The 17,476-nt window shown below is 47.4% G+C and overlaps 1 protein-coding gene across 4 annotated transcripts in view; it reads left to right on the forward strand.

Annotated features, from left to right (window-relative positions):
* The first annotated feature begins 1,433 nt into the window (after positions 1 to 1,433).
* Positions 1,434 to 17,476, forward strand: part of LHFPL4 (LHFPL tetraspan subfamily member 4) — a 232,929-nt gene continuing 216,886 nt past the window's right edge. The window contains exon 1 of one of the 4 annotated variants that reach the window (XM_063941002.1): positions 1,434 to 2,667. In XM_063941002.1, the coding sequence (XP_063797072.1) occupies positions 2,262 to 2,667 (406 nt within the window). In that variant the 5' untranslated portion in view covers positions 1,434 to 2,261. The remainder of the gene's footprint in view (positions 2,668 to 17,476) is intronic. The other 3 variants (XM_063941003.1, XM_063941001.1, XM_063941000.1) reach the window with 3 other exon arrangements.

Here is a 17,476-nt window from a genome sequence, read left to right on the forward strand (position 1 = left end):
CATTCGCCTTCTGGGGAAGCTGGTAGCCTCCTATGAAGTTCGATACTTTGGCCTCTGAGGACCTAAAGTTTGGTTAATCTGTTCTGCAGGTGCCTCAACACTCTCCCTCCCGTACTGGGAGCTTTGGTACATCCCCATGGGACTAAATGGAACCCCAGCATCCTCTAGGACATAAGAGAAAATAGGATTTTAATTACCTACCGGTAAATCCTTTTCTCGTAGTCCGTAGAGGATGCTGGGCGCCTGCCCAGTGCTTTGTTTTCCTGCATTGTTGCTTGGTTAAGTATTGGTTCAGCTGTTGCTGTTCCTATTTCATGCTGGTTAGCAGGGTTTCTTCTAGTTCCTGCTGGTTAGTTGCATGCTGGTTAACATGGTTTCTTCATGTTGCATGCTGGTTGGCATGGTTTCTTCATGTTTCATGTGGTTTAGCATGATTTCTTCATGTTGCATGCTGGTTGGCATGGTTTCTCCATGTTTCATGTGGGTTAGCATGATTTTTCCATGTTGCATGCTGGTCAGCATGGTTTTTCAATTCGGTGTGAGCTGGTGTGATTCTCACCACTATCTGTGTATTTCCTTCTCTCGAAGTATGTCCGTCTCCTCGGGCACAGTTTCTAGACTGAGTCTGGTAGGAGCGGCATAGAGGGAGGAGCCAGCCCACACTATTAAACTCTTAAAGTGCCCATGGCTCCCAAGGGACCCGTCTATACCCCATGGTACTAAATGGAACCCCAGCCGCCTCTACTAGACTACGAGAAAAGGATTTACCGGTAGGTAATTAAAATCCTATTTTTTCATCCCATGTATTTTTCATCCCATCCACGAGTATACCAGGTGAGGCAGCCATGTTGGGCGCGCTACAAAGGTTACACTGTGGGAGATAAGCCATACAAGGACCCATGACATAAAGTGGAAAACTTGCACATGTGTAGTAGTATGATATACCCTGTATGGAGGTAGCCAACCATTTACTCAGATTAATTCACCAGGACCAATTTGGCCTAATTTAGGATAGGAATCCTAATGGATAGCAAGCTCACAATATGGCTGTTTCCAATGTAGGTTACACTTGAATGTTATATTAGAAAATATATTCTACTTAAGACATTAGGGGAGACATTCTGCTCTGATCACAGCAGACATTGAGCCAGCACCTAGCATTAAAATATGTATATTTAGAAAATAGTAAATGATTTATACCAGACGACAGCATGTTCATGTGTGATGTTACCCACAATATCATGTACACCTGCTATGTGTATGTATATGCATATGGTGGTGCATGCTAATATACAGTGATGGAATATCTGTCAGGCGCTGGAGTGAAAATCTATGTATTTATGTCTAATGAAGATGAACAGGATGAGTGGTCTTTCCTGGCCCCTAGTGGGCATATGCCACATCACATCACCAGTCTGGCAGGGCAGCAGGCAGTGTGAGAGGGACGTCTGAGGAAAGCCTTGCACAGCTTAGGCTGGAGAGAGCCAATGCCTTGTTCTCAGTGCCAAGATAGTCTCCCCAACCTATATAAAGGGAGACCTATGCTGTAACTAAACACATCCTCCTTTCCCCAGCCAGACACAGCAGCAGGATTATTATTATATCAGATGGGAATAATAATACATTGCAGATAGGATGATATCTGCATCTGCCTTGTGCATTTAATGCAGAGTCACCAATGCAAGTGCCCTGATCAGAGAGCGGGTGACACCAGAGCTCCTCTGCCGGGGATATACTGCTTTTCTTTACTTCTACCCAAATCTGCATTGCCGCGGGAGCGCGCCTTGGCGCGGTGGCGCGCAGCAGGCAACAGAAGGAACCGACACAGCAAAGATGGAGTCCCAGCAGCTGCAGGGTGGGATGAAGTCAGCCAAGTCTCTGCCGTTTCATTAACACCGCTATCTCCTCTCTGCAAATGGCCTGGCTCTGCAGCATCCCCGCTCAGAACTGCACTCATCCTCATCTCTGCAACCGCAGGCACCTCATGGCTGTATCTCATTTTGTCTGAGGCAAATGTTGCTCCCGGGGACTCTGGTCTCTCTGATTAGCTGGCTGAGCACCGCGATCTGTCTCTCCGCTGGAGTCGTGTACTAGTGGCCAGCTTGGGGTTACCCTCACCCCACCTACTGCATGCCCAGGCTGAGGGTGCATGGGCAGGAGGACACTCTCCATAAGGACTTTTCATAGTGGGGCTGCAAGAAGGGTCTGCAGGGGTGGTTAGTCTACTATAGTGTACAGAGGACAACTGAGCCCCAGCCAAGATGCTGCCTTCTCAAGAAGCCTCCAAGCTCTACCATGACAATTACATGAGGAACTCCAGAGCCATAGGAGTCCTATGGGCCATTTTCACTATCTGCTTTGCCATCATTAACGTGGTGGTCTTCATCCAACCCTACTGGATAGGGGATAGTGTCAACACACCTAAGCCAGGCTACTTTGGGCTCTTCCACTACTGTGTGGGCAATGGAGCAGCAAACAGAGAGTTCACCTGCCGAGGATCCTTCACAGATTTCAGCACCATCCCCTCTGGAGCCTTCAAGGCAGCTGCATTCTTCGTCCTGCTGTCCATGGTGCTGATCCTGGGCTGCATTACCTGCTTTGCCCTCTTCTTCTTCTGCAACACGGCCACAGTGTACAAGATCTGCGCCTGGATGCAGCTCTTTGCAGGTAATGGGGGATGTGGAGGCAATCTGGTGCAGCTATGAGACCTCTCAGCCATGAGACCTCTCAGAATGAAGACCTACAGTATAGATTCAGAGTCTGGTAGCTGAAGGGTTACACCAGCCACCTCTGCCTGTTTTATGAGTATATCTATGATTTCATTGCTGTCTCCTGCTGGTGTCTATAAGTTCAGACTCCTCAACACGTCTGTATGTTTTTTTTAGCTGGAACTTGAGTTGCCCAATGTGCTGGTGGATGACTGATGGGTCTAATTATAGGAATCGCCTTTGTAGGGACAATGTGGCTGTAGCAATGCTCAGAAAACCTGTAAGTTTTCCTGCTCTGTGTCTGGGCATAGCTAGTTGTCATACAGCTGTATATGGAGGGGTAGTGTGGTAGAAACATCTTCAGATGGTGGAATAGAGTGATATATAGGAATTAGATGTGCAGAATGGAATTTAATAACAAGGCATTACCCATCCACTGGGGTGTATGTGGATGCTATTTTAATAAGAGAGTGTAATAACAGACAGGGAAAAGCCTCTTGGCTGCAACAGTTTCATTAGGGAACCTTGGCTAACCTAAAAATAGGACTTCGGATACACGGGTGATACATTTTTTCCATTATATGAAATGCTATATACTGTAGCTTAGAAGCAGCACTTTTATAATTAATTACAGGCATATACCCTGTGTGGCTGTTCATTTTTATTCATCCACATTTTTTGGTCTCTGTTATGCAACAAACAGATGAATTTGCAACAGATTGTATTGCGACCAGGCTCCAGCCCACAGATTTAGTGACTTCATTGTTACTATAAGAAACCATGCACTTTGTGTGTCCTCATGAAATATTTCTCCATACATATCACATGGTTAATGCGGAATTACATTTAGCCTTTTGCTTTTAAACCAAATTATTGTTAATAATGATATTTAACAAAGTGATAAAAATTTATATTTTTTAAATAACTGGGTTATATTTACTAAAGGTCGATTTTTTGTTGATTTTTATCGATTTCTAATTGATGAATATTTACCTTTAGTAAATATACCCACAAGTGCTCAATGGGTTAAACCATTGTGAAATTAAACTCACACAAGATTAGACAAATACTTCTTTTCTTTTCTTTTTTGATGTCTGAAGGTTTCTGCCGAACACTATGAAATAATGCAGTTTATAGGGCAAAAGTGGCAGTTGTTCCTATTTTCCATTGAAAGTCCAACATTGTCCAACTTGCTCATTGATAAGTGTCCCAGGTCTTATTACTTTTCTTGTTCTGTATGTCATTCTCACTTTGCAATATCTGATCTTATTCTGTACATTGCAGAAGTTACCATTCCCTGATAGGGATCATTTAGTATACAATGTCATTGTAATTAGATCATGCCACTGTAGGGGCATAGTATGCAAAGGGAACCAGAGGGGCACCCCACCTCTGCCAGGTGTAGATACCTCTGCCAAGGTTACCTTGCAATTGTATGTAAATGTTGGTAACTATAAATTAGGCTCAGTTTCTTACATTGCAGTTGGATCAAGTACAAAAGGATATCATCTCTAGAGCATCCATATACCTTTGTGTAAAGACCTAGTGCTGTAATGACTCAGATGGAGAATGCATACACACATACATTTTTAATGAACAATTCAAGCAAAAAGTGCATTTACTGCAAATGGAGTTCTAAGTGGAAAATCCACCCTTTCAGCATTTGTCCATTCTGTGTTCCCAACTCCATTTTGTCTGATTTTCTATACTATTGTAGTTTACTGTTGAGAAATGTGGCGATCCAGTATAGATGGGGATAGTCTAGACCAGTGTTTCCCAACCACGGTCCTCAAGGCACACTAACAGTCCTGGTTTTAGTGATATCCAGGCTTGAACACAGGTGACTTAATTAGTACCTCAGTTATTTTGATTTAACCATCTGTGCTGAAGCCTGGATATCACTAAAACCTGTACTGTTGGTGTGCCTTGAGGACGGCGGTTGGGAATGCCTGGTCTAGACTCTGAGCTGAGAGGAGGTTATGTTTGTGTCACAGCACAGAATAAAGACAGGCAAAACACAGAGCTATACTCAATATATAAGACATAAGGGGACAAGCGAAGGTCTGAAATCCAACAGAAGGTAGAGTGAGGGGCAGAGCGATCATGCCAAGTACAAAACGCTTGGCAAAGCTGCCAGAGTTTTGCTGTTTACGGTCTTTGTTCCTCGCCTGTAGTGAAGAAAAGCATGCTGAGATTCATAGTGCAACAAGTGACAAGAAACACAGATCCCTAGATTAAATCCATTGTAAACTGTGAAATAGGGTTTGGGGCCGATTCAATTGAAGGTGATATGAGTGTGATGCCTGTGATATGCTGTTGTAATGGCATTTTCATTTGTTGAAGCTTCTCCAAAGGTGCATTTAACTTTTTAAGGACCATTGTTAACCACTGCAAAAACATTGCGGTTTCTGATGTGTATATGGGGCTCACGTATAGTTGGATGTAAACACATTTCGGACCCTTTTTTTTAGATTTCAGCTTTTTCTACTACACACCAAAATGTCTTAGGGATACATTAATATTGGGCCGTTTGTCAAGCCCCCAATGATTAGCAGCTTTTAAAGCGGCTGCAGAAATAAATGCTAAACCGATCTGGATTCCGGGTCAGATGCAGCAGTGTCCGTGTCGGCTTCTTTTACTGCAGTCGCATCTGCGGCTTTATGCTGATGCCGCTACAAATCCCCTCCCTGGATTTGCGTCACTGTACATCTTTAGTCACCCCATCAGACAGACCATCGAAACTTGGAGGTCATTCCGAGTCGTTCGCTCGGAAAATTTCTTCGCATCGCAGCGTTTTTCCGCTTAGTGCGCATGCGCAATGTCCGCAGTGCGACTGCGCCAAGTAAATTTGCTATGAAGTTTGGATTTTTACTCACCGCTTTTTCTTCGCTCAGGCGATCGTAGTGTGATTGACAGGAAGTGGGTGTTACTGGGCGGAAACAGGCCGTTTTATGGGCGTGTGGGAAAAAACGCTACCGTTTCCGGAAAAAACGCGGGAGTGGCTGGAGAAACGGAGGAGTGTCTGGGCGAACGCTGGGTGTGTTTGTGACGTCAAACCAGGAACGACAAGCACTGAACTGATCGCAGATGCCGAGTAAGTCTGAAGCTACTCTGAAACTGCTACGAGATGTGTAATCGCAATATTGCGAATCTTTCGTTCGCAATTTTAAGAAGCTAAGATTCACTCCCAGTAGGCGGCGGCTTAGCGTGTGCAATACTGCTAAAATCGCCTTGCGAGCGAACAACTCGGAATGAGGGCCCTTGTGCGAGCCCTATGGCAAGTGCAGATTATCCATAGTTACCTACATTTTCTGTCTCCCCTCCGGGAGAATCCTGGAGAGGAGATGCTGTTGGAGGCTGCGGTTGTAGGGCTGGGCTTACATGTTATTAGGCTCCGCCCCCAACCTGAGAAAACTGCTGCAGTTCATGGGTCTGCAAAAAAACTAAATGCTGCAATTTGCATCATTTAGATCCACCCATTGCCGTAATTTTGCTAACGCTCTCCCCATCCTGACCCACTTCACTAGTAAGCGTGTGGGATGTAGGAGATTTACCTGCTCTTCCGTGGATGCAGGGGACTTCCCAAAAAATCAAGTCTCCTGCAATTCCTGGGAGAGATCTAGATTCTGTGTGCATCATATATGCAATATATCAGCTATATAAGCTAAGTGGGAACAAGCTCTGTGATTATTGAGCAGCATATAATGGTCCTGATTCACATGCATTGCTTGCCAATGTCGGACGCAGTGGAACATCTTTTTCTTCTGTGCTGCGTCTGTTGCGCCAAGTGTGCATCAAGATGGATGGAATTGCACAGTTGCTTCCCTGCCGCTGTGCAATTCCTTACAAATGTGAATTAGGCCCAGAGTCGGAGCCGCGATTGAGGCGCACAGTAGACACACGGTCTCAGAAATGTGTTGAAAATGTAACAGTCGTTTTGGGGCTGGTTACAGGGAAGTGTCTTTGTGCACGTGCGAAGATGACCCATGTTATTGGGTGGGTTATAGGATTGCCCCACGCATGTCTGTGAAAGTGGCTGCATACACAGACGCTCAACCACTCACAGAGGAGACCAGAGTCATATGGAGAAAGTGCCCTTTCCATGGGGCTGGTGCAAGTCTCACTAGTGCAACCAATCACTATTTCTGGCCTTGCACATCCATACGCACAGATCTACACCAGGGAAGGACTTTAGGTGGCATTTGCATAAGGTCGCTTGAGGGTGACACAAATAGATGCAGCCATGGTGTGGCTGCTTCCGGCTCACATTCGGCCCCAATCTGCACTCCCTGTATAAGACAGGCTAGCCCCAATCTGCGCTCCCTGTATAAGACAGGCTAGCCCCAATCTGCACTCCCTGTATAAAACAGGCTAGCCCCAATCTGCACTCCCTGTAAAAGACAGGCTATTTCCAATCTGCACTCCTTGTATAACACAGTCTAGGCCCAATCTGCGCTCCCTGTAAAAGACAGGCTAGCCTCAATCTGCGCTCCTCATATAAGACAGGCTAGACCCAATCAGCACTCCCTGTATAATACCGGCTAGCCCCAATCTGCTCTCCCTGTATAAGACAGGCTAGCCCCAATCTGTGCTCCCTGTATAAAACCAGCTAGGCCCAATCTGCACTCCCTCTGTAAAACAGGCTAGCCCCAATCTGTGCTTCCTGTATAAAACAGGATAGCCCCAATCTGCACACCCAATATAAAACAGGCTAGTCCCAATATAAAACAGGCTAGCCACAATCTGCGCTCCCTGCATAAAACAGGCTAGCCCCAATCAGAACTCCCTATATAAAACAGGCTAGTCCCAATATGCCCACCCTGGATAAAACAAGCTAGCCCCAATCTGCACTCCCTGTATAAAACCAGCTAGCCCCAATCTGTGCTCCTTGTATAAGAGAGGCTAGCCCCAATCAGCACTCCGTGTATAAGACAGGCTAGCCCCAATCTGCACTCCTGTATAAGAGACGCTAGCCCCAATCTGCTCTCCCTGTATAAAACAGGCTAGCCCCAATCTGCACTCTCTATATAAGACAGGCTAGCCCCAATCTGTGCTCCCTGTATAAGACAGGCTAGCCCCAATATGTGCTCCCTGTATAAAACAGGCTAGCCCCAATCAGCACTCCCTGTATAAAATTGGCTAGCCCCAATCTGTGCTCCCTGGATAAAGCAAGCTAGCCCCAATCAGCACTCCCTGTATAAAACAGGCTAGCCCCAATCTGCACTCCCTATATAAAACAGGGTAGCCCCAATCTGTGCTTCCTGTATAACACAGGCTAGGCAATCTGCGCTCCATGTATAAAACAGGCTAGCCCAAATCTGCACTCCCTGTATAACACAGGCTAGGCCCAATCTGCGCTCCCTGTATAAAACAGGCTAGCCCCAATCTGCGCTCCCTGTATTAGACAGGCTAGCCCCAATCTTTGTTCCCTGTATAACACAGGCTATCCCCAATCTGCACTCCCTGTATAACACAGGCTAGGCCCAATCTACGCTCCCTGTATAAAACAGGCTAGCATCAATCTGCGCTCCTCGTATAAAATAGGCTAGCCCCAATCAGCGCTCCCTGTATAAAACACTCTAGTCCCAATCTGTGCTCCTTGTATAAAACAGGCTAGCCCAAATCTGTGCTCCCTGGATAAAACAAGGTAGCCGCAATCTGCGCTCCTTGTATAAAACAGATAAGCCCCAATCTACGCTCCCTGTATAAGACAGGCTAGCCCCAATCTGTGCTCCCTGTATAAAATAGGCTAGCCAAATCTGCGCTCACTGGATAAAACAAGGTAGCCCCAATCAACGCTCCTTGTATAAGACAGGCTAGCCCCAATCTGCGCTCCCTGTATAATACAGGCTAGCCCCAATCTGTGCTCCCTGTATAAGACAGGCTAGCCCCAATCTGCGCTCCCTGTATAAGACAGGCTAGCCCAAATCTGCGCTCCCTGGATAAAACAAGGTAGCCCCAATCTGCGCTCCCTATATAAAACAGGCTATCCCCAATCTGTGCTCCTTGTATAAGATAGGCTAGCCCCAATATGCACTCCCTATATAAAACAGGCTAGTCCCAATCTGTGCTCTCTGTATAAGACAGGCTAGCCTCAATCTGCGCTCCCTGTATAAAACAGGCTAGCCCCAATCTGCAATCCCTGTATGAGACAGGCTAGCCCCAATCTGCACTCCCAGTATAAAACAGGCTAGCCCCAATCTGCGCTCCCCGTATAAAACAGGCTAGAACCAATCTGCACTCCGTTTATAAAACAGGCTAGCCCCAATCTCTGTTCCCCTTATAAAACAGGCTAGCCCCAGTCAGCACTCCCTAGATAAAACAGGCTAGCCCCAATACGCGCTCCCTGTATAAAACAGGCTAGCCCCAATCTGCGCTCCCTGTATAATACAGGCTAGCCCCAATCTGCGCTCCCTGTATAAGACAGGCTAGCCCCAATCTGCGCTCCCTGTATAATACAGGCTAGCCCCAATCTGCGCTCCCTGTATAAGACAGGCTAGCCCCAATCTGCGCTCCCTGTATAAAGCAGGCTAGCCCAAATCTGCGCTCCCTAGATAAAACAAGGTAGCCCCAATCTGCGCTCCCTATATAAAACAGGCTATCCCCAATCTGCGCTCCTTGTATAAAACAGGCTAGCCCCAAATTGCACTCCCTATATAAAACAGGCTAGTCCCAATCTGTGCTCTCTGTATAAAACAGGCTACCTTCAATATGCGCTCCCTCTATAAGACAGGCTAGCCCCAATCTGTGCTCCCTGTATAAAACAGGCTAGCCTCAATCTGTGCTCCCTGTATAAAACAGGCTAGTCCCAATCTGCGCTCCCTATATAAGACAGGCTAGACCCAATCTGCACTCCCTGTATAAGACAGGCTAGCCCCAATCTACACTCCCTGTAAAAGACAGGCTAGCCCCAATCTGCACTCCCTGTATAACACAGGCTAAACCGAATCTGTGCTCCCTGTATAAAACAGGCTAGCCCCAGTCTGTGCTCCCTGTATAAAACAGGCTAGTCTCAATCTGTGCTCCCTGTATAAAACAGGCTAGTCTCAATCTGCGCTCCCTGTATAAGACAGGCTAGCTCCAATCTGGGCTCCTTGTATAAGACAGGCTAGCTCCAATCTGCACTCCCTGTATAAAAAAAGGCAAGCCCCAGTCTGCGCTCCCTGTTTCAGATAGGCTAGCCCAAATCTGCGCTCCCTGGATAAAACAAGATAGCCGCAATCTGCGCTCCTTGTAAAAAACAGATTAGCCCCAAACTACGCTCCCTGTATAAAACAGGCTAGCCGCAATCTGCGCTCCTTGTATAAAATAGGCTAGCCCAAATCTGCGCTCCCTGGATAAAACAAGGTAGCCCCAATCTACGTTCCTTGTATAAAACAGGTTAGCCCCAATCTGCGCTACCTGTATAATACAGGCTAGCCCCAATCTGCGCTCCCTGTATAAAACAGGCTAGCCCTAATCTGCGCTCCCTGTATAAAACAGGCTAGCCCAAATCTGCGCTCCCTGGATAAAACAAGTTAGCCCCTATCTGCGCTCCCTATATAAAACAGGCTATCGCCAATCTGCGCTCCTTGTATAAAACAGGCTAGCCCCAATCTGCACTCCCCATATAAAACAAGCTAGTCCCAATCTGTGCTACCTGTATAAAACAGGCTAGCCCCAATCTGTGCTCCTTGTATAAGACAGGCTAGCCCAAATCCGCGCTCCCTGGATAAAACAAGATAGCCCCAATCTATGCTCCTTGTATAAGACAGGCTAGCCCCAATCTGCGCTCCCTGTATAATACAGGCTAGCCCCAATCTGCGCTCCCTGTATAAAACAGGCTAGCCCAAATCTGCGCTCCCTGGATAAAACAAGGTAGCCCCAATCTGCGCTCCCTGGATAAAACAAGGTAGCCCCAATCTGCGCTCCTTGTATAAAACAGGCTAGCCCCAATGTACTCCCTGAATAAGACAGACTGGCCCCAATCTGCACTCCCTGTAAAAGACAGGCTAGCCCCAATCTGCACTCCCTGTATAACACAGGCTAGGCCCAACCTGCGCTCCCTGTATAAAACAGGCTAGCCCCAATCTGCGCTCCTTGTATAAAATAAACTAGCCCCAATCTGCGCTCCCTGTATAAAACAGGCTAGCCCCAATCTGCGCTCCCTGTATAAGACAGGCTAGCCCCAATCTCCGCTCCATGTATAAAACAGGCTAGCCCCAATCTGCACTCCCTGTATAAGACAGGCTAGCACCAATTTGCGCTCCCTGTGTAAAACAGACTAGCCCCAATCCGCGCTCCCTGGATAAAACAAGGTAGCCCCAATCTGCACTCCTTGTATAAGACAGGCTAGCCACAATCTGTGCTCCCTGTATAAGACAGGCTAGCACCAATCTACGCTCCCAGTAAAAGACAGGCTAGCCCCAAATCTGCGCTCCCTGTATAACACAGGCTAGACCCAGTCTGCGCTCCCTGTATAAAACAGGCTAGCTCCAATCTGTGCTCCCCGTATGAAACAGGCTAGCCCCTGTATAACACAAGCTAGCCCCATTCAGCGTTCCCCGTATAAAACAGGCTAGTATTAATCTGCACTCACGGTAAAAAACAGGCTAACCCCAATCTGCGCTTCCTGTATAAAACAAGCTAGCCCCAATCTGCGCTTCCTGTATAAAACAGACTAGCACCAATCTATGCTCCCTGTATAAAACAGGCTATCCCCAATCTGTGCAGGCTCCCTGTATAATACAGGGTAGCCCCAATCTGTGCTCCCTGTATAAAACAGGCTAGCCCCAATCTGCACTCCCTGTATAAAATAGACTAGTCCCAATCTGCGCTTCCTGTATAAAACAGGCTAGCCCCAATCTGTGCTTCCTGTATAAAACAGGCTATCCCCAATCTGCACTCTCTATATATAACAGGCGAGCCCCAATCTGTGCAGGCTCCCTGTATAAAACAGGCTATCCCCAATCTGCGCTCTCTGTATATAACAGGCGAGCCCCAATCTGTGCTCCCTGTATAAAACAGGCTAGCCCCAATCTGCACTCCCTGTATAAAATAGACTAGTCCCAATCTGCGCTTCCTGTATAAGACAGGCTAGCCCCAATCTGTGCTCCCTGTATAACACAGGCTAACCCTAATTTGCGCTCCCTGTATAAAACAGGCAAACCCCAATCTACGCTCCCTTTATAAAACAGGCTAGCCCCAATCTGCGCTCCTTGTATAAGACAGACTAGCCCCAATCTGCTCTCCCTGTTTTAGACAGGCTAGCTTCTATCTGCGCTCCTTGTATAAGACAGGCTAGACCCACTGGGGGTCATTCCATCCTTAACGTGCTGTGCATTTTCGCACAGCAGCCGATCAGGTCAGAACTGCGCATGCACCGGCGCCGCAGTGCGTTGGCCAATTCCAGACATCCGACAGCTGTCGTAGCCCAGCGATAGCCTCTGCCTGATTGACAGGCAGAAGCGTTTGCTGGGCGGGAGGAGGTGGCACGCGGCATTTGGCCTACATTTTGTGGGCGCGGTCCGGCCAACGCAGTTGTGGTCGGACCGTGCGGGGGGCAGGCTGCAGTGACTGCATGACGTCACACGCAGCTGCTGTGGCCCGGCCAGCAATGACTAACTCCCTGCCAGCCGCAGGAGCTGCGCTGGCTGGGAGTTACTCTACAACTACAAAAGCATCGCCGCTGGACGATGCTTTTGGACTTGTGCGGGGAGACGGCCTGACATGCGGGGTGGACTAGCCCTGTGCTGGGCGTACCCCCGCATGTCAGGGAAGACGATCGTAGCTGTGCTAAATTTAGCACATCTACTATCAGGTAGGAATGACCCACAATATGCGCTCCCTGTGTAAAACAGGCTAGCCCCAGTCTGTGCTCCCCATATAACATAGGATAGCTCCAATCTGCACTCCCCGTATTAGACAGGCTAGTCCCAATCTGCGTCCCTGTATAAAACAAGCTAGTCCCAATCTGCGCTCCCTGTAAAAGACAGGCTAACCCCAGTCTGTGCTCCCCGTATAAAACAGGATAGCCCCAATCTGCACTCCCTGTATAAAACAGGATAGCCCCAATCTGCTTTCTTCGTATAAAACAGGCTAATCTTAATCTACACTCCCTACATAAAACAGGCAAGACTCAATCTGCACTCCCTGTATAACACTTGCTAGTCCCATTCTGAGCTCCCTTTATAAAACAGGCTAGTCCTAATTTGCGCTCCTTGTATAAAACAGGCTAGACCCAATCTGCGTTCCCAGTATAAAACAGGCTAGCCCCAATCTGTGCTCCCCATAAAAAACAAGCTAGCCCCAATCTGCGTTCCCCGTATAAAACAGGCTATCCCCAATCTTTGCTCCCCGTATAAAACAGGCTAGCGCCAATCTGTGTTCCCTGTATAAAACAGGCTAGTCCCAATCTGCACTCCCTGTATAACAGTTGCTAGTCCCAATCTGAACTCCCTTAATAAAACAGGCTAGTCCTAATCTGCACTCCTTGTATAAAATAAAATAGCCCCAATCAGCGCTCCCTGTATAAAACAGGCTAGCCACAATCTGCACTCCCTGTATAAAACAGGCTAGCCCCAATCTGCACTCCCTGTACAAGACAGGCTATCCCCAATCTGCACTCCCTGTATAAAACAGGCTAGCCCCAATCTGTGCTCCTTTTATAAAACAGGCTAGACCCAATAGGCGCTCCCTGTATAAACAGCTAGCTCCAATCTGTTCTCCCCATATAAGATAAACTAGCTCCAATCTGCGCTCCCCGTATAAAACAGGCTAGCTTCAATCTGCGCTCCCCGTATAAAACAGGCTAGCTCCAATCTACGCTCCCCTTATAAAACAGGCTAGCCTCAATCAGCACTCCCTGTATAAAACAGGCTAGCCCCAATCTGTGTTCCCCTTATAAAACAGGCTATCCCTGATCTGCGCTCCTTGAATAAGACAGGCTAGACCCAAAATGCGCTCCCTGTATAACACTTGCTAGTCCCAATCTGAGCTCCCTTTATAAAACAGGCTAGTCCTAATCTGCGCTCCTTGTATAAAACAGGCTAGACCCAATATGAGTTCCCTGTATAAAACAGGCTAGCCCCAAACTGTGCTCCCCATATAAAACCAGCTAACCCCAATCTGCGCTCCTCGTATAAAACAGGCTATCCCCAATCTGTGCTCCCCGTATAAGACAGGCTAGCCCCAGTCTGCGCTCCCCGTATAAAACAAACTAGCACCAATCTGCACTCCGTGTATAAAACAGGCTAGCCCCAATCTCTGTTCCCCTTATAAAACAGGCAAGCCCCAATCAGCACTCCCTAAATAAAACAGGCTAGCCCCAATCTGTGCAGGCTCCCTGTATAAGACAGGCTAACCCTAATTTGCGCTCCCTGTTTAAAACAGGCTAGCCCCAATCTGCGCTCCCTATATAAAATAGGCTTGCCCCAATCTGCACTCCCTGTATAAAACAGGCTAGCCTCAATCTGTGCTCCCTGTATAAAACAGGCTAGCCTCAATCTGTGCTCCCTGTATAAAACAGACTAGCCCTAATCTGTGTTCCCTGTATAAAACAGACTAGTCCCAATCTGCACTCCCTGTATAAAACAGGCTAGTCCAAATCTGCGCTCCTTGTATAATACAGTCTAGACCCAGGATGCGCTCCCTGTATAAAACAGACTAGCCCCATTCTGCGCTCCCTGTATAATACAGGCTAGCTTCAGTATGCTCTCCTTGTATAAAACAGGCTAGACCCAATATGCACTCCCTGTGTAAAACAGGCTATCCCCAGTCTCTGCTTCCCTTTTAAGACAGACTAGCTCCAATCTGCACTATCCCGTATTAGACAGGCTAGCCACAATCTGCACTCCTTGTATAGACAGGCTAGCCCCAATCTGCTCTCCCTGTATAAAACAGACTAGCGCCAATCTGCGCTTCCTGTAAAAGACAGGCTAGCCCCAATCTGCGCTCCCTGTATAAAACAGGCTAGCCCCAGTCTGTGCTCCCCGTATAAAACAGACTAGCCCCAATCTGCGCTCCGCATATGAAACAGACTAGCCCCAATCTGCACTCCCTGTATAAAACAAGAAAGGCCCAATCTGTTTACCACGTATAAAACAGGCTAGTATTAATCTGCGCTCCCTGTATAAAACAGGCTGGCCCCAATCTGCGCTCCCTGTATAAAACAAACTAGCCCCAATCTGCGCTTCTTGTATAAAACAGACTAGCGCCAATCTGCGCTCCCTGTATAACACTTGCTAGTCCCAATCTGAGCTCCCTTTATAAAACAGGCTAGTTCTAATCTGTGCTCCTTGTATAAAACATGCTAGACCCAATATGCGTTCCCTGTAAAAAATAGGGTAGCCCCAATCTGTGCTCCCCGTATAAAAGAAGCTAGCGCCAATCTGCGCTCCCCGTATAAAACAGGCTATACCCAATCTGCGCTCCCCGTATAAAACAGTCTAGCCCCAATCTGCGCTCCCCGTATAAAACAGGCTAGAACCAATCTGCACTCCATTTATAAAACAGGCTAGCCCCAATCTCTGTTCCCCTTATAAAACAGGCTAGCCCCAATCAGCACTCCCTAGATAAAACAGGCTAGCCCCAATACCCGCTCCCTGTATAAAGCAGGCTAGACCCAATCTGCGCTCCCTGTATAAAACTGGCTAGTCCCAATCTGCACTCCCTGTATAACAGTTGCTAGTCTCAATCAGAGTTCCCTTTATAAAGCAGGCTAGTTCTAATCTGCGCTCCTTTTATAATACGGGCTAGACCCAATATGCGCTCCCTGTATAATACAGGGTAGCCCCAATCTGCACTCCCCATATAAAACAAGCTAACCCCAATCTGCGCTCCCCGTATAAAACAGGCTAGCCCCAATCTGCGCTCCCCATATAAAACAGGCTAGAACCAATCTGCACTCTGTTTATAAAACAGGCTAGCCCCAATCTCTGTTCCCCTTATAAAACAGGCTAGAACCAAATCAGCACTCCCTGTATAAAACAGGCTAGCCCCAATCTGCTCTCCCTGTATAAAACAGACTAGCGCCAATCTGCGCTTCCTGTAAAAGACAGGCTAGCCCCAATCTGCGCTCCCTGTATAAAACAGGCTAGCCCCAGTCTGTGCTCCCCGTATAAAACAGACTAGCCCCAATCTGCGCTCCGCATATGAAACAGACTAGCCCCAATCTGCACTCCCTGTATAAAACAAGAAAGGCCTAATCTGTTTACCACGTATAAAACAGGCTAGTATTAATCTGCGCTCCCTGTATAAAACAGGCTGGCCCCAATCTGCGCTCCCTGTATAAAACAAACTAGCCTCAATCTGCGCTTCTTGTATAAAACAGACTAGCGCCAATCTGCGCTCCCTGTATAACACTTGCTAGTCCCAATCTGAGCTCCCTTTATAAAACAGGCTAGTTCTAATCTGTGCTCCTTGTATAAAACATGCTAGACCCAATATGCGTTCCCTGTAAAAAATAGGGTAGCCCCAATCTGTGCTCCCCGTATAAAAGAAGCTAGCGCCAATCTGCGCTCCCCGTATAAAACAGGCTATACCCAATCTGCGCTCCCCGTATAAAACAGTCTAGCCCCAATCTGCGCTCCCCGTATAAAACAGGCTAGAACCAATCTGCATTCCATTTATAAAACAGGCTAGCCCCAATCTCTGTTCCCCTTATAAAACAGGCTAGCCCCAATCAGCACTCCCTAGATAAAACAGGCTAGCCCCAATACCCGCTCCCTGTATAAAGCAGGCTAGACCCAATCTGCGCTCCCTGTATAAAACTGGCTAGTCCCAATCTGCACTCCCTGTATAACAGTTGCTAGTCTCAACCAGAGTTCCCTTTATAAAGCAGGCTAGTCCTAATCTGCGCTCCTTTTATAATACGGGCTAGACCCAATATGCGCTCCCTGTATAATACAGGGTAGCCCCAATCTGCACTCCCCATATAAGACAAGCTAACCCCAATCTGCGCTCCCCGTATAAAACAGGCTAGCCCCAATCTGCGCTCCCCATATAAAACAGGCTAGAACCAATCTGCACTCCCTGTATAAAACAGGCTAGCCCCAATCTCTGTTCCCCTTATAAAACAGGCTAGAACCAATCAGCACTCCCTGTATAAAACAGGCTAGCCCCAATCAGCACTCCCTGTATAAAACAGGCTAGCCCCAATCAGCACTCCCTGTATAAAACAGGCTAGCCCCAAATCAGCACTCCCTGGATAAAACAGGCTAGCCCCAAATCAGCACTCCCTGGATAAAACAGGCTAGCCCCAATCAGCAATCCCTGTATAAAACAGGCTAGCCCCAAGCTGCGCTCTCTGTATAAAACAGACTACAGGCTAGCCCCAATCTGCGTTCCCTGTATAAAACAGGCTAGCCCCAATCTGTACTCCATGTATAAAACAGGCTAGCCCCAATCTGTACTCCCTGTATAAAACAGGCTAGCCCCAATCTGTACTCCATGTATAAAACAGGCTAGCCCCAATCAGCACTCCCTGTATAAAACAGGCTAGCCCCAAATCAGCACTCCCTGGATAAAACAGGCTAGCCCCAATCAGCAATCCCTGTATAAAACAGGCTAGCCCCAAGCTGCGCTCTCTGTATAAAACAGACTACAGGCTAGCCCCAATCTGCGTTCCCTGTATAAAACAGGCTAGCCCCAATCTGTACTCCATGTATAAAACAGGCTAGCCCCAATCTGTGCTCCCTGTATAAAACAGGCTAGCCCCAATCTGTACTCCATGTATAAAACAGGCTAGTCCCAATCTGCATTCCCTGTATAAAACAGGTTAGAGTGGTTCT

Source organism: Pseudophryne corroboree, chromosome 9 (assembly GCF_028390025.1).
Source record: "Pseudophryne corroboree isolate aPseCor3 chromosome 9, aPseCor3.hap2, whole genome shotgun sequence".
Taxonomy (NCBI): Eukaryota; Metazoa; Chordata; class Amphibia; order Anura; family Myobatrachidae; genus Pseudophryne; species Pseudophryne corroboree.